We start from the raw sequence: 22,355 nt of genomic DNA, 5'->3' as shown, positions 1-22,355 counted from the left end.
TAACCAGTGGGTGCTGAACACAATAATGACATTAAAATATCTTGTTTTTAACAATCTGCTTCAGTGTATGTGTAATGCCTCACAGAACTGAGAAGTGGCAGCAACTCATTATTTTCTAGGCATTATACAAAATATATTATCTATATATATATATATATATATATATATATATATATATAATTTGAACTGGTAATGGAAATTACGGGAAAACGGCTGAACGGATTTTAATAAATGACCCCTCATTTTGAAGCTTGGAACTCAAAGTTTTTCGGAAGAATAGTACTTTTCAGTGAAATGTCAATTTTTCAACAAAATTTTCCTATTTTCCAAAATCCATCTGTCGTCAGTTTTGAGAACTAGCTAAACTAGCTAACTGCATTTCAGAATAAAACAAAACACATACTACAGTAAACAATATTACACGAAGGCCATGATCTGCAAGAATGCTGACATATTTAGAGCTCAAATTGAATTGGTTATTAAAAACTTAACTTATTAAAAATAATTTACAGGTTCGATTCTGTGGTGTGTAATTTTCTGAGTACAGCTGTGTATTGGATATTAAGAACTACAAAACTTGAGGTGGTTTGATGACATTATTACCATCAGAAATGAAATATTATTGTAGTTAATGCCATGATGTGACTATTTTTCATTATTGATTGATTTAATTTCTTCTTGTAACCACTACAGGTTGCCATCGACAAAGAGTACCATGATACAATAGAGTAAATGCCTTGAGGCTTAGTGATAAATTGTTGTTAGAGTGAAAAATAAACAATTTGAATTATATTGAAACACATGATATTAAACGAAGTAACGTCAAGGAGATGCGAATTAGTCATGGTCCATATGTATGATGCCTGAAAATAGCTATTGAGTCTTTGAGTACATATTAATGCTATATTGATGATATGAAAGCGAAATGTTTTGGAGTTATATAAGTAGATTTAGAGAATATCTTAAATTAGATCTTCATTTCTATAATTTACTGAGTAAATATATATTATATATAGCATACGTTACTGAAAACTATAAAACTTACGTAAGATAATAATATTATTAAAAATCAAATATTTTTATAGTTATTAATCAAGTGGGGTTGGGTCTTTTTCATATATTTAATGGCAGTGTGGTGTAGATATTTATATGCGTGGTTCTCTTCAGTATTGGCTCTAGAGAGAGTATATTTCATTATTATGGAAGCAAATAACTTTCAGAATGTCTGGTATTCTTCATTGAAAATAAATCTGAAAAATGTTTATTTGAACGTCTAATGAACTTAGTTTGCAGCATTTGCTGCACAAGCCACTAGTATTATATCCAATTATATCTATAAATATAACCCTCTATGTATCAATGTAGCAGGATGCTTATTCCACGATGTCTTTCCATTCATTATGATGAACAGTGATAATTGATGAAACACTTAAGCTGTCTACTCCCGGTGGTTCAATATTCTGAAAGTGACTTCTGTCAAACTGCCCAAGTTAACAGAAATGAGAGATTTGCAGGTTAAAACCCAGTTAAGGGCTATGGATGATGGACAATAACATCCTTAACATGTTTCCTCTCAGAGGAAAGTGAAGCTGGGAAGCACATATCCAATATTTACAGCATGTAAAGAAACTTCGTTCCTGATAGAGGACTTCAGGAAAAACTTGTCAGTCATTTTTCTGCCAAGTAGAACTTCGATATTGAATAACCTCTGTAGTTGAAAGCAACGCTGAATAAAATACTACTACTACTACTACTACTACTACTACTGTTGCTGCTAAAGAAAAAAATTGTTTTACCTATCCAAGAAACTCAAATTGTCAAAGAATAAAAGAGAATAGGTGACAGTTTCAAGGTGATAGCAGTGGAATCTTATAGCTTCTGTCAAAAAGGTAATGAATAATATTAACCAAAACAGCAAATGCACATTATTAGAAACTATTGATGACTTAATGACGACAATGAATATCTAACATAATTCTGAAGAATAGTGATTATTCTAAAATTAGTCTAAATAATGTAATGTCACACAATGGATATCAGTTGCCTTCAATCCTTGTTGTCCGCAGAAAGAAAATAAATGTATGAAAGTTGAAAAAAAAAAAGAAACTTGTTAATCACAAGAACTGAAATATGAATGGCTAATCTCTGGTAATTTAACGTTAAACATCATTTGATGATATTGCCGAAGGATTATTTTAAATTCTGTTGCATTTTATGCAATGGAGCAGCAGTTGTTCAAAGATTAAGAATTTGCCATAATGGGAAGAATTTACACTTTAACTGAAAACTGCTCCTCCATAATGAAATACTAAGACTTCATGCACAATTACACTATAGCAATGATCAAAGCATACTGGTATTTGTGTGGGTAAGACAAGCCTCAGATTGGTAAGCAAGAGATCGAAGAAGGAATGTTCACTAGTTCACAGACATGTCACCCCTTCAAGAATCTTATTTTCAGTGAAGACAAGAAAGCAGTCTGTAATTTTTCTGATGTGTATGTAGGGGAGAAGTGGGTACAGTAAGACAGGGAGAACAGTGAGACATTTTTTATTAGATAGTAAATTTTGATGTTGAGATGTTGGTAACAGTGGACTTGTATATTCCATGAGTAAAGTAACAGTATTTTCATACTCGATTTGATTCTAGTTATAAAGGTGATTGTTGAAAAAATAATTCGTAATTTTTCACTCTAGAAGTAAAATTCTGGCTTGTGTTTAATGAAGGTTATATTGGATATACAAATGAGATATAAATATGAATGTTTTGTTACCTAATACTATGGCATTTGAGATTGTATTTGGCAAAGTTTTGTCTTTCTTGTTTTAATTTTGAAGTGATGGCGTCATTTTTAAATGAACTATGCGTAAAGGGAACAGTGAGACATGCCATTGAAGGGTACACTGAGACGTCTCACTGTTCCCATGTACCAATGATTTGCAAAAACAAACTGTTATTATATTACATTTACCAGTAAATAACATTAAAAATGAAAATACTAGTAACCAATTGAGGAACTGTAGCTTAAAATAATGGATACATTACATTTTAATGGTTTCATAAATAAAAAATTATTCACAAAATTTAAGAAAATGTTAAAAAATAATAAAGAATTACATTAAATTCTTATAATTATAAGCTTTGTTGTCACCAAAAATTCATTTCATTTTTTCGCAAAAGTTTGAAATGTCATGAAAAATTCACTTTTCCAAATGTTCCAGATGTTTCAATGGTTTCGAAGTCAGACATCAAAATGATTCTAAATAAGCCTACAGAACATGTCAAGATAAAGGGACAGCAGGCTTTCCTTTTTTTGAAATAAATGTACATTATTTCAATGTCCGTTAATAGACACTGTGGTGTCTCACTGTACCCTCCTGAATGGGAACAGTGAGGCATTTGCATTTTTTTGACAAACACGTATTGTAAATTATGTCCTTTATCTATTAACATTTTTGTTTATGTATTATTATACTCCATGTTTTAATGTCTATTTCTATTGCACTTGATTTTAAAAATACTTGAATTATCACTTGCATACATATGTCTTAATATTTTGTGTCTCACTGTACCCACTACTCCTCTACTGGTTTTCTATGAAATGTAAAAGCAAACAATTTTAGGAAGCTTGAGGATGATCTTGTCTTTGTATGACAAAATGGACAACACATCACTGAAAATGCATTTACACAATTTGCTCCTGGTACTGTAAGCGATGAAAATGGTTACCATTTCCATTTGGGTACAAAACTAAATTCCATAAACTGAATACTGGAATGTTTGTCAAATATTGCTAGATGCTGAAAATGATATTGCACTAATTCAGTGCAAACAACGAGCTAAATGACGTCATGTTTAACAGATAAGCTCTATTTCACTTCCATATCATATTTTGGGAGTGGGGGTATAAAAATATAAACTGCAAGGAGTTATTTTTTTTTTTAACTGAAGTGAATATACTATCTAATCAGGCTATATTTTCATGTTCAGCATCCCAAACTCTATAAAATAAGCTTATTTTTTATTCCACTAGGTATGATTTAAAATCTGTTGCAACAGAGTAATTCTCTTCCCAATAAATTGACATGCCTTCCTTTCCCTTTAAAAAACTTGTTTTCACGCTGCAAATTACAGCTATGTTTATATAGCAAAAATCTATTGAATATAATGCAGGAAATAAATAAATGACAATGAGAGCATATTAATGTATTGTCCCTAAAAATCGTATCTCAAGAGAAGTTTTACAAAGTGCAGAAAGGAAGATGGATGAATATAATACCGAAATTTAATGTGAGAGTTTATTCTTTATTTTCTAAATGTGTGGCTTTGCGCTATGCTGACCACATGAAGGAGTCCTTTAATTGTGAATGTCTAGCATTGATTTAAAATCCTCACAAGAGAGGAAGGAATATGAAAAGAAGCTCAACTCTTAAAGATTGACAGTGAAAATTATGCTGGTTATACATTTAATACATCAATTATAAAAACCCCATAGTTGGTAAGTTTGTTTTAAAAACTAATTTTAAAAAAGTTACTTTTATTATGTTCTCTCATTTGTGTTCATAATGTAATACTGGAAAACTTCATTTTGCAGTTTTACTCCATTACTTAAATCCAGTTTACGCCAATTTTATACTTTCTTTCAGATTAAACTATTTCTGTACTATTTACATTTCCTTTAATACAATGAGTGTCCCGTTACAGAACTGGTCTGTATACTTCAGTAGTATTTGCACACATACACATTCATAAAATATCAAAAAACTTCATTTCTTTGCTGAAACCAGCCAGGAGGTACACTAACATAAGCATAATTGTTACTTTTTTTAAATATAAATTACTTTATACAGTGTTATATTATGTATAAGAGTATATACAGTACAGAGTATTTCATATATGTACAAATTTTAGGGTTGTAATGTAGAAGTCAAAATAAGACTAAAATGTTCTAAACTACTTGTCTGCATGCTTTATGAAAATTGGTGCGCAAAGAAACAGTAATACATAATGCTAACTAAATATTTTCTGCTTAAAAATATTAATTAATACAATATTATTAATAAATGAGCTACCCGGGAACTCTACCAGACACCGATCCAATTTTTCCCTCTATATCCACAGACCTCAAAATGGGCTGACAACCGTCAAGAAACCGACATTGAGTGCACACTAACTCTGTGTGACAATTTAAGTCACACAGAGTTAGTGTGCACTCAATGTCGGTTTCTTGACGGTTGTCAGCCCACTTTGAGGTCTGTGGATATAGAGGGAAAAATTGGATCGGTGTCTGGTAGAGTTCCCGGGTAGCTCAGTTGGTAGAGTGTTGGTACGTTAAACCAAAGGTCCCGGGTTCGATGCCCGGCTCCGGAACAATTTTTCCCCAGAAATTATTCAAATCAACTTTACAGGGAGTTACACCTGAAAGCTTGATTTGCGAATATTCTTAATAATTTAATAAATGTTCCAAGTGACATTCCTGAACTTGTAAACATACATGTGCTAATTGCCTTGGCAGTCTTGTACAACCACTAAAGATCGTCACTGGCATATACTCCTGACCTCCGCAGATTGAAGTCGAGAGAATTCGAGGTTAGTCGTGATCAGTTTGTATTATAGGAAATCTTAATGTTATTTTGACATCTACATTACATCACTAACATTTTCATACTTATGGAGTACTCTATGTCTATAGCAATATCCATTACATTATAATATGACACTTCCATTCACTCACTATTCATCACATCTATTATACACATTAAAATTATAAAAATACTTATTTAAAATTTATCTCATATACAGATAAAAGGAAAGAAAAGCATACTTACTTTACCAAACAGTTCATGACAGCTCACAATAATTCAAGTCAGGTCTGCTTCCATCAATATAGTAAATGCACAACCTAACAATGGGCTAATGTTACTGAGAGCATCTACGAAAACGTTTTCTTCAATAGTAATATTGCCCGAATTTCTTATAAACATGTTTAAACTGTCTGCTATTATAACCAGACACAAAATACTAATCAAAAGATAGAAGACTTCTGTCAGTGTTGTTGGTATTGCTCTGTAACTGCTCTATTCTTGTAACCAAGAAACACAGTAGTAAAACAGAACAATTGTTATAATTTTTCTTTTAATGTTACTTTCTTAATTATTGATGTGTTTCACTTTTAAAATTTTATTTCCTCTCCTACATATAAACATAGGCCTATTACCTAGACCTGTGTAGCCTACATTACAAATCGAACAATTGGTCCTGAAGACAATGGGCTAGAATACTTCAATTCACTAATAATGCTCTAATTATTAACTCCCCAAAGTGGGATTGTATGCAAAGTGGGCCTAATTAAATGCCAGAATTATACAGGAAGAAAAGAAGTCCTACTGAGTATTTTGATATAGAAAACTTCGGATCTGTGACGCCAGCATAAGGAGATACGGTAGGCAGCCAATTTATATCTTGCTGTGAATATCTGGATCGACCAACACAGAACTGCACGCATTGTATTCTTCACCTGACATAATTAGGAACATTAAATCCAGATGTCTGAGATGGGCAGGGCATGTAGCACGTATGGGCGAATTCAGAATGCATATAGAGTGTTAGTTGGGAGGCCGGAGGGAAAAAGACCTTTAGGGAGGCCGAGACGTAGATGGGAAGATAATATTAAAATGGATTTGAGGGAGGTGGGATATGATAGAGAATGGATTAATCTTGCTCAGGATAGGGACCAATAACGGGTTTATGTGAGGGCGGCAATGAACCTCCAGGTTCCTTAAAAGCCAGTAAATAAGTAAGTATGTCTGGATCGAAATTGTCAAGGATCATATAATTGGACTACATCTTCTATCTGACCATCCAAATGACCACACTTATTTAGGCTCATGCAAAGGGTCTTGCCTTAGGCACTAGATGATGTATCAATAATTGTCCTAGAGAAAATGTGGCTACAGCATGATAGGACTCCACCTCACTTCACTGTGGCTGTCCATGACTACCTGGATACTACTTTTCCTGATCACTGGATTGGAAGAGAAGGTTCTACCCCATGGCTTGCTTGGTCACCTGACCTGAACCCTGTCGACTATTTCCTCTGGAGATACTTAAAATCAATTGTGTTAGAAACCCCAGCAGACACAGTAGTGGTATTGTTGCTAGGATCATAGCTGTCTGCAATATGATTCAAAACATGTAAGGCATCTTTAAAAGAGTGTGACAGAATTTCATATGCTATTGCAACGCTCCCATTGAGGTTAGTGGCCGACATTTTGAACATCTTTTGTAAGTTTAAAAAAAAAACACAATAAAATCAATGTTCAGATTTTATAAGATAAACCATAATCATCCTCACACATTCAAGCACATAACACCTTAAGCTATAGTCCCGTCACTTTAATTTCCGGCAGCCAATCGCGTTGCAGGTCGGCTACAATTAAACGTTTGCGTCTTGTGATTCGCTTATGAAGATGTTATTCATTTCTTAAGGCTCGATAAATACTTAATACAATCGCCCGCCATTTGGTTCTTTCGTTAGCGTTCACAGAAAGCACATGAAGACGTTATTTGCCGCTCAATTATTTGCTGAATTACAGTGTGTTTGATTTATTATCATAGGAGCTACGACATGATAATGTTTAACGGTGTGGCAAATAGATTCCTCGTATGGTAGCTCGGCAATGAAAGAACAAAAATGGTGAATGATACTACCTACCTAGACTTTATAGAGCCTTCACTTCCTAAGACGTAAGCAAAGAGGAGAAGTCACTCTGGGAATAACAGCGTCACGACTATAACTTCACAGATCATAAGTTCCCTATATCAAAATACTCAGTAGGGCATCCCATCCTTCCTGCAGAATTCTGGCATGGTTATATACGAGTATATTATAGTGTATTGCATGAATATGGACTAGTGATAGTTACTATGTATAAGCTGACATGCTGTAATGTGTCAGTTTTTCTTCATACAAAAGAAAAATTTTAAAATTTTATCATTGTGACTTTTAATTCCCTTGATTTTCAAAGCTACTTTCGATATAATTTCATTTTTCTTGTAATGACTGAAGTTATACCGAGAGTCGCTTTGAAAATAAAAGGAATTAAAAGTGGCAATGTTCCCCCCCCCCCCTGAAAAATCTTTTAAAAAACATATAGCAGATTTTGGAGGCGCAGTTAGTAGCTAATGCTAGAAGAGCTGTGTATGAGAAATAGACAATGAAGAAGAAGAAAGCACAGGTGTTCCCATGAAAGAATGTATATTCAGAGTATATTCTATATTTTAATACAAGCCTGCATAACGTGAAGCAATCAAAGACATAACTTGCTGTTTCCATCTTCCCCTCATGTGCACTGTATAAGAGTTCAGTCTGTAGGAAGATGGAAGGGCAGTAATGAACAAAAAACATCTTCTGCATTATTAGCAATTCAATCCAATCAGCTAGCAAAGAAAGGATTATACAACTCTAAATCAGGAAACAAGCAAGAAAAAGTATTCAATTACTTTTCTCACTTTTTTCTGCGAATATAGGGCCATGCATATGGTAGACGAGTCCCATCCAGGTGCATTTCGAAGACTTCATTATCCTAGTGTTCTATATCCCCATCCTTAAGAGCCTTAACAGTTTATACGTGGATATCTCTTTTTCTTTTCCTTCCATTCTACAATAGTGCTGAAAGTTGACAAAGAAATCATACTGGTTTACTTTCATGAGCAGTATCCCAGCAACTCTTGTTTTTTTTTTTTTTTTTTTTTTTATGAAATTGGATTAATCCCATCTAACTAAGAATGCCCTGATTTCGATTCTGGTTTGTCCCATGCTTAGCTTGTCCAAATAAAATGAAAACTTGCCACTGGAAACATTTATATTTAGTGTATCTATTGCTCGCCATGTATTGTGGGTCCCTATTACCACAGCATGACGCGTCCTCAGGTTGCGGATCGAGGAAACGGCCTCCAGATATGGAGGGAGGCTGTGAATATATTGAATAAGCAGCCGCGGACAGCCAATGAGGGGTGGTCCTCCACCTTGGGAGTTGGGCGAAGGGCTAACAACCCATCACTGTAAAAAACAGCTTGTTACGAAACCTTAAAATAAGCCTCGGAATGGCATTGTATTCTTCATCTGACATAATTACGAACATTAAATCCCGACATTTGAGATGGGCAGGGCACGTAGCACGTATGGGCGAATCCAGAAATGCATATAGAGTGTTAGGGAAGATGTAGAAGGGAAGATAATATTAAAATGCATTTGAGGGAAGTGGGATATATTGATAGAGACTCATGTTGATGTAAGATTCCTTCATGTTCACTGTATAATCAATAGGAAATTATAGCAGTTTATTTCTATTGTGCAGTAAAAATAGCTTTCAATTTTCCTTTGGACAACAAAATTTTATAAACAGTCTCATATCATGTGGTTCATGTTGAATGTTTACAGCCCTCATAAGGTCGTCATATCATTACAGTATGTAATATCACCGTCTATTGTACACAACTGTATCAGGGCCTTCTGTGGAGTATGACAGAACACTGATACGACTTTTGAAGTTCCATTTCTCTTACGAAATTATTTATCTCATCCTGAACTCCTCTGTGGGGCTCTTTTAAACGTGATGTAACATGATACCAGATGCAGAGGGGTCAGATATGGAAGGATTATTAACTGCTTTTTGCTCTTGACTTTCGTCAAGTGAATGTAAGAAGTAAAATTCAGGAAGTTATGGAATAGATTACTGTTTACTGAAGGATGATGCACTGGAAGGAATGGTGAATAGGAGAAGAGTCTGGGGCAGATGATAGTCAACATTAAGATATACGAATCGTACGCAGAGACTACTAGAAGGCAGAAAATAGGAAAGATTGGAGAGTGTTGGGTTTGCTGTGAAAGAGCTGCCCTTGGGTAGAACACTATGTATGTATGTATGTATGTATGTATGTATGTATGTATGTATGGGCTATTCCATATGAAATCGATCAGTAAAAAACCTCGCATTTTTTTATACTCTAATTTTTCCCCTATTTATACAAGGTGCTGAGAAGAGTGCATCTGCAAAAATATACTATCGAAAGTCAAACGGTTTGCATATTGTTGAGCGACAAATTTAGCGTATTTTATAAAAACAAGACTCTTTCAGCGCTCAGAACTCTGGAATCATTTACTGCAGAACATTGAACGGGAGCTCATTTTGAAGCTGACATTTGGTAGGTTATGTTAAGAAGTAAGCCTTATTTTTATTGTATACAGAGAGACAGATAATGTGATTTTACTTACTTTTAGGCTTTTGCCAAATTGTAAAAATGTAAAAATATATTGCGAAAAAACCTTGCATTATTAAGAGGGATTTGGCATTGTTTGCTTAGTGGTATGGCAATAAGTTTCGAGGGTATTAAATAGATTATTTTCACACGCCTAGACTTGAATGGCGCAGTACCGCACGCACTGGCCGAGAGCTGAAGATAAGCAAGCATTGGGCGTCATTTTACTCCTGTGTTTATGAAAACCTGTGATAAAGCTAGCACAGCCATGACTGCTAGACGACACATCACTTGTTTATGTCTCCTGGCCTTGCTTCCCTCGGCTAGCTCCCGCCTCACAGTCAGCTGGTTAGTTCACGCGTGTACTATTTATTTTCTTTATTTGATATTTTTAATACTTTCTTATCAACGTGCCATCGGTAAAAAATGTGTTTATTTGTACTTTCAATGCGGAACCTAACCATATATTTTTTAAATATTTTTTCCTTGGCAAAGGAGTCTTAATGAGGAAAAATCTAAATTTCTCCATTTCCATAATAAGTAAGAAAATCTATTTATATGTCAATATAAACTTTAATTTCTCAGCATCAAAATAAACCATGATTTTGATCATTGGGTGAAAGGGTTTCGGAACTACAACAGTTTAAAGTTGCTAATTTTATGAAAATACGATAAATTTAAATATTTTTAATTTAAACACTATGAAGTTCTGATGCCTCAAACTTTGCACAAAGCATTGTATCACAGTTGTCAACAGACAGAAAAAGTTTTCATTGTATTTAAAAATTGCAAGGTCAATTTTCTCTATATTTCGGTCCATTTGAGATGGAATAGCCTGTATGTATGTATGTATGGAATAGATAGTTTTTTTTTTTTTTTTCTTTTTAGAAAGTTGTTGTGTAGGATGCACCTCACAAAAGTATCAGTTTTTAACGTGATCCATTGGCATCCTCCATGTCATGATCATGAGCATCAGATCATCATCATCATCATCATTATAACAAGTATATGTCCCATGGTCTGTTACGGTCTCAGTGAGTCATTCTCTCGGTCCACTTGGGGTGATCCAAACAACTCTTCCCTTGGGGACTGTACTGAAGCTTGGCTTTTGGAAGTCTATTACAATTACAATTCGTTGGACATGGTTTTTCCACTGCAGCTGGTACTTGTTTATAAACTGTGACACTGGCTGTAATTGAGTATTAGAAAGAAAATAAATCTTCTGCTATTGGTTATGCCAAGGGTGGGCGACTGTCTCTCAATGAGAGATGATGTCACTACTTCCATTCACCCCACACCAGTTCGCTCAGCAGAGGAAGGTAGGATTCAAACGTAAACACTGCTTGTGATATATCTGTGGTGTTCGTGGAAAATAGGATGACAGGTAATTCCGAATAATACCTCTGTAATGTTCGCCATAAAAATGGCTGGAAATTACTACCATCAGGCATGGGAAGACGAATACTTTTGTGCACTTCATGAGGGGAAAAACTATTTGTTTAATTTGTGGAAAAAGTAGTAATTATATTTCTCCTTTCAATGTAAAAAGGAATTTCACTTCTCGTCACGCAGAAAAGTATGGTAAACATGCCATTTCAGGTTATTTTCGTTTAATTTTCCTTTGCGTTATTGCCTTATTGACGTCCATATTTATTATTTTGTGACCTCAATTCATTCTTTATTTAAATAGGAACTGCACGTCTCCAACCCCTAACAGAACTAAAAGTACAAATAAACCTGAGACTGAAGTTTCCATTCAGCAAAAGGTACAGTGTGCAATTCGAGCTAGTTTCAGTTTTGCAATTGTGTTCATTGGATTTAAAACCAGATATTAATACACTAGTTTAGAGGAAGAGGTATCAGAAGACTTCGGGATCATCCCCATTTACGGGTACACATAGTAAAAGTGTAAATTAATTGTGTTCCAAAACTGTTGCAAACTGGTTAAGCCTATAGGTTTGTAAAATGTTTATTCATACGTCTTATTAGCTTCTCGTTTTCAACATTTGTCCTCATATCACGAAATAGATACTTGCTCACAACACCATATCACACTCTCCATTCCTAAACACAGAACATCCTTCTACTCTTCATCTTTCACCGTCTCTGCAGCTCATCTCTGGAACTCTCTACCACAACATGTCAGAGACTGTCGGACATTGTCTATTTCAAAAATAAATTAAAATTGCACTTTTTCAATTCAGATTCCTTTCAGTTATAAGCCCTTTTCTCTGCGATAGTTGTGTAAAAATATAGGCTATATATTTCTTTCCTTCCTTTCCCCTTTTTGTTCCCCTTATCAGCTGACGAATTTATTACCATAGCCTTTTATTGTGAATTTTATTTAATTTTCTTTCTTTTTTTTTCTTTGTTATTATTTTATTATATTCTATTTTGTTATATTCCTCCTTATGTTTTTTATATATTAACCATTTGTGCTAAATGAGTTGCTTTTGCTATATTCCAATGTATTTTACTTTCTTTTTTTTTTTTTCTATTATGGTATTATTCTCATGTTGTTTAGTGTCCATTTTATTATGCTGTTATTATTTCTCTTTGTAACATGTTAGTATTCTGTTCTGTAACTTTTTTGTTAAATTTTAACTGCTTGAATACTTTGTGACATGGTAGAGTGTAAGAGAAGGCCCTATGGCCTTAACTCTGCCAGTATAAATAAAGAATTATTATTATTATTATTATTATTATTATTATTATTATTATTATTATTATTATTATTATTATTTTGGGTTTGCTGTGAATATTAATATTAAACTTTCAAATTAATCTATGGAACAATGATTCAATATTATATTTTGTAAATTGATACACTAACATTACAAATTACGAGTGACTGATGTTAAAGTGATGTTTGGGACATACACACGTTTGTACAATAGAAACAGATTATTAGTTATGTAGCAACACGTTAAACTCAGTATTATGTTAAAAAGACGTCCACCACTGATGCAACAAAGCAAGTGGAAGCAAAACAGGTTACTCTCTTTGATAGCGCATGAAACAGGTTCATCATGGGGTGAGGGATAAAATAACCATCCCTTCTTGATCAGTCGCCCACGCATGGTTATGCCAGTCTCTTAAGTTAGAAGAAATATCACAGTAGATATGCGATGCCCAAGATATGTCTTGTTTGCCTACTTTGGAATCGAAATAGTGGTGGTATGCTTTCCTTACTACCACCAAATGAAAAAAAAAAAAAGTGTAACTTTTTTTTTTTTGTAAAAGACCATAAATCACAGATGGAAAATGGAGATAGAACGTAATTTTCTTCCTTTGACCTCTTGTGGAAGAGGACTTGATATATATTTGAAGGCCTCTTGCTCTTGTGCTCCTTTTAGACACCATGGAAGTGTAAAGAAGGCATGGGGTTGGAGCTATGTGATTTTATGACTTTGACAGTAGAATGAGATGTAGTCAGTACCATGCTCTGTCCATCTTACCACTGGGAAAAACTAGTACTTAATTTGACAGGGCAAGTGGACCTACGGAAGATATGGCTATGAGAAAAAAAACTGCCCCCATAGGGGATTGAGCCAGAGACCTTCCAGTCCATAGGCAGCTGCTCTAGCAAATGAGCTATCCAGCTACCTTTAAATAGTAATAAGTAAACAATATATATATATATATATATATATATATATATATATATATATATATGTGTGTGTGTGTGTGTGTGTGTGTGTGTGTGTGTGTGTGTGTGTGTGTGTGTGTGTGTGTGTGTGAATGAAAAATAAAGCCTAACAAAACATGAATTTCGACATAAAATGCATAAAAAAATAAACTCAACTCAGCAGGCTCTATGAAGCCAAACTGACAAGACTTCAAAAACACTGATCCCGAGAACAGGAAATGTTTGTAGGGCTGGAGGGGAAGAAATTGCAACACTGGAGCAATGAACCCCAGACCTCAGAGACAGTCCACTGAACTTCGAACTCAGGTCCCTCCAACTGCGGTCCACTGCACTCGAACTCAGGTCTTCGGATGCTCACGCAGTTGCGGACACACACTCAAGTCGAACTCCAGTACACAAGGTTGGCTGACTATAACAACACTGACTGACTTACTGACTGACTCAAGTTCACTCGCATGCGTAATTTATACCCACAGCGACGTAGACGAGAAAGTTCGAGTTCTGGATATTTCCAAGCGTCACTCGAACAATCCGGACCCCTCTCCTCTCTGCCGCGGTCGCTCTTTCCCCTTTCTCCCCACAGCACATGCCCCAGGAAGCAGATGCGCGCGCAACCTGCCCGTCACGGCCGACCTTGCACTTCCTTCTGCTGGTCGTGAGATCGAATCTCACGCGGCTGTCACAATATATATATATATATATATATATATATATATATATATATATGTGTGTGTGTGTGTGAATGAAAAATAAAGACTAACAACTAACAAAACATGAATTTCGACATAAAATGCATAAAAAAATAAACTCAACTCAGCAGGCTCTATGAAGCCAAACTGATAAGGAGACTTCAAAAACACTGATCCCGAGAACAGGAAATGTTTGTAGGGCGGGAAGGGAAGAAATTGCAACACTGGAGCAATGAACCATATAAATTTATCCCTCGTACTAAGGAACATTTATTGCAAGGTGGATCATTGAAGTAAATTCTGAATACCGAAGACTTTGAGGAGACAAATTCAGAGACCTAACTAATCGATATTATCTCATTTTGAAATGGTTGAGAAGAAAAAGAGATTGTGGAAGATACTTCGTGTGTCTACTTTGGATGTTGAAAGCAAAATGATGCTTTGTGTGACAGAGAAACATGATTATCGTTTTGTAGAACCAAAAACAAGTGGAACACTCTGAAGCCACAAAACCTTACACGCAACTACAGTAGAACCTCTATTATCCATGGTAATAAAGGGGATAGACTGAACGGTTAATCGAAAAAATCGGATAATCCATACCATAAAAGATTTTCATAAATTAAGTGCATAATACTTTAGCCTACAATTTCGTGATTTTCTTCGTGTTCTTGTGTTTAACGTACTATGTAGTGGATCAGGAGTTCGCTAAAAGTTCAGTTGTCAACGACAGGCTCTTAATGGCCAAGGGTTGATGAATGCTGCGGAAAGATAGGAATAGTATGTCTCATGTTGTAGATTTACATACTTCATGCACTTTATCCTTGTGTTTTTATTAAATCGCGTACTGTTTCTCTTTTCCCAAACCTCTCAATTTTTTTTTTTGGTAATTAACACAATATGTTTTCTTTTGACAACTGCGGAAGTCAATTTGCATAGAAGTTATACAATACGGCCACTCAAATAGTAAGGATAAAGAATAGTACATTATGCAACGAGCCTATAATGATAGTAATTAAGAATCGAGTATGGATATTTATGAAACGAGCGCGAGCGAGTTTCATAATTTTCATACAAGCTTCTTAATTACCATTATAGGCGAGTTTCATAAGACTTTTTATGCTCGACTATATTTCTAACTTGAAATTGCCGGTATTCAGATGTATACATTTTATTTGTAGGTATCTGACAAGATCGGAAGTGACCTTGTTCTAGGTCGTGAATTGTGAGATGTGTGCAGACGCGAAAGTATTGATTTTTTCCGAGGAACAATAATGTCATTGACCTTGACGTAGTCCCGTTAAACTTGATAATATTATAATATTATAACCTTGATTATTGAATTCGACATTGAAAAACGAGATGACAAATTGAATTTATCTGAATATTATTTACAATTAACGCTAATTATTATAGTAACAGAACACAACCTTCTGCGAAAGTATTGGATTTCCAGCCTCCGTGACTTTTCGCTAATTCTCTTTTGATTGCATATCCGAGAATAATCGATACTTGCGGTTTTATAACGGTACAAAGCTGACTTGTCATTAGCTGAACACATGTAAGCTGAGTTATCATTGGCTGAAGACCTGTACTTTAATGAGTAGGTGTACTTTAATGACATGCATTAAAGGACTGCTACCGGGTGTATAATTAGTACATTTCGGCATGGTCGAGCATAAAGAATAATAGTACATGGATTTGTGGAAGTTCTTGGGGTAATTTCTTTGAAAGCGGGTAGTGACTATTTTACAAGTAGACTAACTATTTCTGTTGCCGACAGCAAAGCATTCTTATTACATACTGTGACACTTGTAAGGGTAAAGGATTGTAGTAACCCTCTGTAGAAAAACTACGCAGAAACATAACGTTCATATTTTTTCTGCAGGAATAAAGTAAGAAAAAAGAAAAGGAGCTAGAAAAAAAAGTTGGATAATCCGACAATCGGTTAATATGGTGACAGATAATCGGGGTTCTACTGTAATAATAACCTTGCATCGCATGTCACTATTTTCATAGAGATCAATACTTTTGAAGAACAAAACGTAAATTTTAAAAAATTATACAGAATAAAGAAATAATTTAACGAAATTTAACAGATATAAACAGGTTCACTGCTTTACTATTCATATTTGTTGTTATTTCAAATGATATTCCTTTAAGGAGTCATAAATTTATAACAACAAGAACACCTATCATGTAAGGAAGATCAAATACATTCCCTTACTGAAAAGGCTATTGTGAATCTCACTCATACGGAAAGTCAATTATGACATATACAAAATGAACATACGGTTGATGAAAGAACCTCAATTAATTAAATTCAGATGCAAACTTTGCGCCAATTAACAAAACACTGTCAATATGTGTAGCTGAAAAGGGAGAGATTTTCATGAAATCATGAACTTACATCTCCGCATATACAGTCTACATGAATTAATGCTCTAAAGAAGCAAATCATATTTCTACAAGGACTTCCGAGTATCTCCTGAACAGGACTGAAATCAAGTGGAAGACTTTTCAATTACTGTGAAATGTTTTTATTTTAAATAAAATTTACAAAATTAGGCAATCTTAAAAAGAAAAATAAAGAGGGTAATGACAAAAATAATAATAATTCTGCATAATCAGTTATATAGGACCTAAATTACTTTCACATATAATGATAGTGTAGTGTGTATTTTATTTCGTCTCTTGCAAAAAACTTTCATATGTTTATTATGTAATTTGGATCCTTGGGGTCAGCCGAAGGTGTTGGTCAGATGTTTATTTTGGAAATTTGTGTGCAAAATTACAATTTGCAGAAATTCTAAAAAAAACCTCTAACATTAAATATTTTGCATATGTAATTTTTGCACTTTCTGGCTGTCCCCCCCCCGCCCCCCATAGTACAACATGTACATGGTAGGTAAACTGAATATAAATAACTGGTTGTGAATGACAGAGAGAGAACAGAATAGTAATATGCGTTACAAGAGCAGTATGTTGACGTTTCCATGTTCGAAGAAAAGATTGAAAAAGCGAAACGTAGTTGAGCTTTTTTAATTTCCGAGAACATGATAACAAACATACCGCTCATGTATCGTACATTATTTTGTGCGAAGATTGTTTATTACATACCTGATAGAGGAATTTCTAATTAGTTGCAATGAAATCTCCATCTTGGTTTCTGTTCAATGACGGCAATTTTGGAAAACAAAAATATCTCTCTTCAACATTGATGCTATAAAATGTTTTCTGTGTTTACTATATTGCAGCAGGCCGTGATATACATCTGTCTTTTTTTCCCCCAGTCTATAAATGCGAACTTAAAACAAACGGTAAGGTTATGTAATGATTTATTTTTCATTTTAATATTTTAACAATATTATTTATATAACATATTGCAGTAATAACATCTGCATCTGGAATCTTGTTGATTTTTTCACGGCTTCCTTAATGTTACTTGCAAATATTTAAAAACAATAATTAACAGTGCAATTTAGGTGAAATTGCAGTGGTAAGTTTCCAATTTATAATTATTACTATGTTGAACGTCTTTAAAAATAATATGTTAAAAGCCTAAAGCAGTAAAATGAATATGACGCTTAAGCGGTAAGAATAGGGAAATTGTTATGTGTGTTACGTTGGGAATACTGAATGTGGTATTTCACACTTACAGCGTATTGGTTTTGTGCGGAAAGCAAGCAAATACGCATGATCTCGCACAAAAATACAATATACAAGTGTTCCTCAAAAAATTCTTATATCAGAGCTGAACATTTTGATTGGAGGTGGATTGGATGTGTCACCTAAGGATAAGCAATTCCTTCCTGATGTCATAAAAAGGATTGCAGAAGATATTTCAGGAAGTTAGCCAGAGTTAAATCATATCTTTGAAACAAAAAGCAATTTTAAAAAATACTATTAATTTCTTAATTCAGTGCTCAAAAATGTGTACTAGCACAAATTTATTGCTTTTATTTCCAAAACATCCTGTTTGTTGTTCAGTGTAATCCATCACATTCATATGCATACAACACATCTCGTTTTAAGCTTTTTCAGTTTCTTTTTCCTAAGTGGTTTTTAACAGATCTATAATACTTTTATTCATATTCAGTAATACTGTATGTGTTGTTCCACAGTATATATGAGCATATTGTACTTCAAACTACTTTTAATCTTGAAAATCTTACTTTTCTATATTTAAATTATAATGTAACACACAAACAAATGTGTGTTATTGCATATGCAGCATTGATATAATTTAGTATGTCAGATTTATAAGAGTTAATTACAATTTGTTAAGGGATTAATATGCTTAAATTAACATATACCTATTTAATGCATTTACCTATGTATTTAATGCAATTATGGATTGAACAGTTTAATGTACAAAGGAATTTAAATTAAATTCAATCAAAATTAGGAATATTCAAATACCGGTACTGAAAGACTAAGATATGTAATGCAAAATTTGACAAAGTTGCTTAATTTTATTATATCAGATATTTAACAGCATGCCAAACTGCAGCAATATTGAAGTACCGGTAAGTTACTCAAACTGAAAATTTTACATCAGATTGATTACAGTTTTTGCAAAGAAAAGAAGGATAAGTAAAGTTCCTATTGGCAATATTTACTTATGTCAATGACCATTTCCTGATTATTATAGTGATTGACATGTGTTCTTAACACATTCATGGCCAAAGTCGACTTATGTCGATTTTGGTTTGAATGTGTAAAATTGCCAGCGTCGACCATAGTCGATTTAACACCACTTCAAAACATAAGTCAAGTTTAAAATCCCCGGTTCAGTTAAAATGCCCAGCAGTGAATGTGTTAAGAGTTTAAAAAGCTGTGTACAACTATTATAGTATGCAGAAATAAAAAATTTCAATAAAATCATTTGGTTGTACACAAACTACCTTCAAATTTTCATCAAACATGGTCACTGCAAGAGTACATGCTTGGTTTATCAAAATGAAGAGAGGAGTGTTTCAACAAACAGCATGTCGAGGTTAATTATTATCAAATGAGGTGCAGGAAAGGTGACAGGAATTGTTTAAAAAGAACTCTAGATAAGTTCACTAAACCTTCTTTTAATGAAATTACATACATTTAACACAATGTCTTCATTAAATATCTACATTAGACCCACTCCAATATGACTGATATCTTGCAAAAGTCTGCATCTCAAACAGGACAGGTTTTGTGTTGCAAAAAAAAAAAAAAAAAGTAACCACCACACTAATTCAAAAATTTATAATAATACACAATCCTGTTCCCATTTTTTACATTGTTTTATATATTTTCTCTTCATGGTCCTCACTGGATAATAGGTTCCTTCCTCTCAAACACAGAAGTTCAAATATGAGTTTAAAAATGTAAACCACATGATGACTTGTTTCTTCATCGAAAGTCTATAATTCACAATTAAATCATGTTATACTGAATGAAGTTTACCACAAAACCATAATCTGTTGCACTTGATAAGATGAAACGAAAAAGAAGAAAAACACTTCCTAGTCATAGAAAAATAAACCACACGGAATCGTACAATACTTGCCAAGATAAAATGTAATAGCCACTGATTCTTAATTTCTCATTTTCCATCAGAATCTCAAAAGTCCAATGACAGTATTTTCAAGTACAATTTCGTATATATAAATATTAAATAAGCAAAATTCACAAATTATTTGTTGACGAGATGGTGGTAATTCCACATCTCACTTTGCACTTTAGTAGTCACTCTGATATAAAATAATCCCAGATTAGGACATAAACATGAAGAATTAAATACTATCTTGACGTTATGTACACCTCTGTAATATCTATAAACACGATAAATCAAATACCGACACATGACCATATAGTGATATACCTTAATACAGTCGAAGAAAATTAAGCACAAATATTCTCTTTTATGTACAAACTCTGTCAAGAAAAAATGTCTGCAGATTAATTAACCACTTGCTTTTATAAACTGATGAACAGATGAAATGTAGAAGTACAAAATTCTTCACGTAGAACTGAATGAGGATGATGAAGACCTACTTACCAAGATCTGCACACTAGGATCAGCTCCACATTGTTGTTTTGTTCCTAAAAAACAAAAAATAATAGTCATTAACTCAAAGTACACACGAATTAAATTTTCTGACATCTTTTATCAAACATCTGTATAATGAAGTGGAATACTCCGTAGGAGCAATAAATTTGTAATAATGTGGACTTCATGATGTACAGACTCAGAAGCAAAACTTGGGCCACCTAAGTGCTTACTAAGCATGACAAATTTTCAGGTGGCCCAAATTTTGTTCCTGGGTCTGTACATAAGCAAAACTGTAGGGCAGTTTTGTGATGGTGACTAATAATTTCGAGCGAGAGCTCTCTTATGCCCGCTGCGCGCGCGAAGCTCTTTTACCTGTAAACATTGCTAAAGGATGTACAGATCTTAGAACACAGCGCATCATGACGGAACGGAAGCGCTTAAAGCTTTCAAGGAAGAGTGGAAGATACAATATTCATGCTTCGAACATGGTGATGAAGTCCAGTGTTTGTTGTGTAAAAAAAATATCATTTGCAAAAAAGTAACATAAAACGGCATTATGAGACGCAACATGAAAAAAATATATATAGGCATTATTCAGGAGAAGAGAGAAATAAATTGATTTCGGAATTGACATCGAAGGTAAATTAATTTACATTTGGGTCAGTAGATTGTATCTAGATTCCTTTTATTTCTTTATTTTAAATGTATTGTTGATGTTTTATTTGTTCCTTGTTTCTCGATATTTACTTTTATTAGACTACGTGTTTCTTTAATATAGAAATAATATTTTATCTTTCATAGCACTTTAACTTATACTATTACTAAGCTCAAAAAGCTAATTCACTTTTATTCCAATAACTATTTTCAAGATTTTGAGCAAATATGAACTAAACATTTTCAAAACTCTGATGCAAGGAGCTTTTTTAGTAACGTCAATATATTTTTTTTTTTTTATCCAATGCCACCAGGTTGTCTTTTCGACATTTCTGGTCTTCTCTCCTGGCCATGGCTTAGTTGTAACCCACTTCTGAGGTTGGGGCGCCTGGAAGGCAGAGTTACATTACCCCGATGATGTGATAGGATGATTATGATAATGTGGTGCCAGGAGAGGTCTTAAATCTAAACTTAACCTAAATTCCAGACCATGGACGAACACAGGAATAAATATACTTAAAAATATAATTTCAAAACTATTAGACCTAATTGCACCAAATTTTGTACAGATGATATTATTATAGATCTGTTTATATAGTTTAAATTTCACAAATTTTGGCCGATGGGTCTCAATATCTTAATTTAATCAATTTGTTTTTTTCGTGTTATGTGCATCTCACAAATCACTCTAAGAAAACTCGTTACATAATCACGACTGGAGAGTAAGGACTACATTTTCACAATCACACAATCAATATACTCTATTTCAATCAATACTGTCATTATTATTTTTTTAACAAATACTCAAAAGTACTTAGAGATCACACACGTCGAGCAGGTAGACCCTATTAGTTTCTCCTAACCAATGAAGTGAAGTATTTACATAATAAATCATTGCTTTTAACAAGAAAATGGTTTACATACAATTAACTTTTCCTACTTCTCTTTTTGTTCCTAAAAAAAACCCTTCCCTTTGCGATTTGTTTATATATGTACATGTATATTAAATAACTGAGTAATTAGGCCTATTACATAGCCAGAAATTTAGTAACGCAAGTTATTGTAATAA

The 22,355-nt window shown here is 33.8% G+C and overlaps 1 protein-coding gene across 5 annotated transcripts in view; it reads right to left on the bottom strand.

Moving 5' to 3' along the window:
* Positions 1–22,355, bottom strand: part of LOC138709613 (serine/arginine repetitive matrix protein 2) — a 328,612-nt gene that overhangs the window by 102,423 nt on the left and 203,834 nt on the right. For 3 of the 5 annotated variants that reach the window (XR_011334980.1, XR_011334979.1, XR_011334981.1), the window contains one exon: positions 20,639–20,682. Coding sequence is in view for 1 of the 5 variants with exons in the window: in XM_069840511.1 (XP_069696612.1) it covers positions 20,658–20,682 (25 nt within the window). In the remaining 4 variants the exon portion in view is untranslated. Of the gene's footprint in view, positions 1–19,663; positions 20,683–22,355 lie in introns of those variants that run through there. The other 2 variants (XR_011334978.1, XM_069840511.1) reach the window with 1 other exon arrangement.

This window comes from Periplaneta americana, chromosome 11 (assembly GCF_040183065.1).
Source record: "Periplaneta americana isolate PAMFEO1 chromosome 11, P.americana_PAMFEO1_priV1, whole genome shotgun sequence".
Classification (NCBI taxonomy): Eukaryota; Metazoa; Arthropoda; class Insecta; order Blattodea; family Blattidae; genus Periplaneta; species Periplaneta americana.
This window is presented reverse-complemented; position numbering and strand designations above follow the sequence as displayed.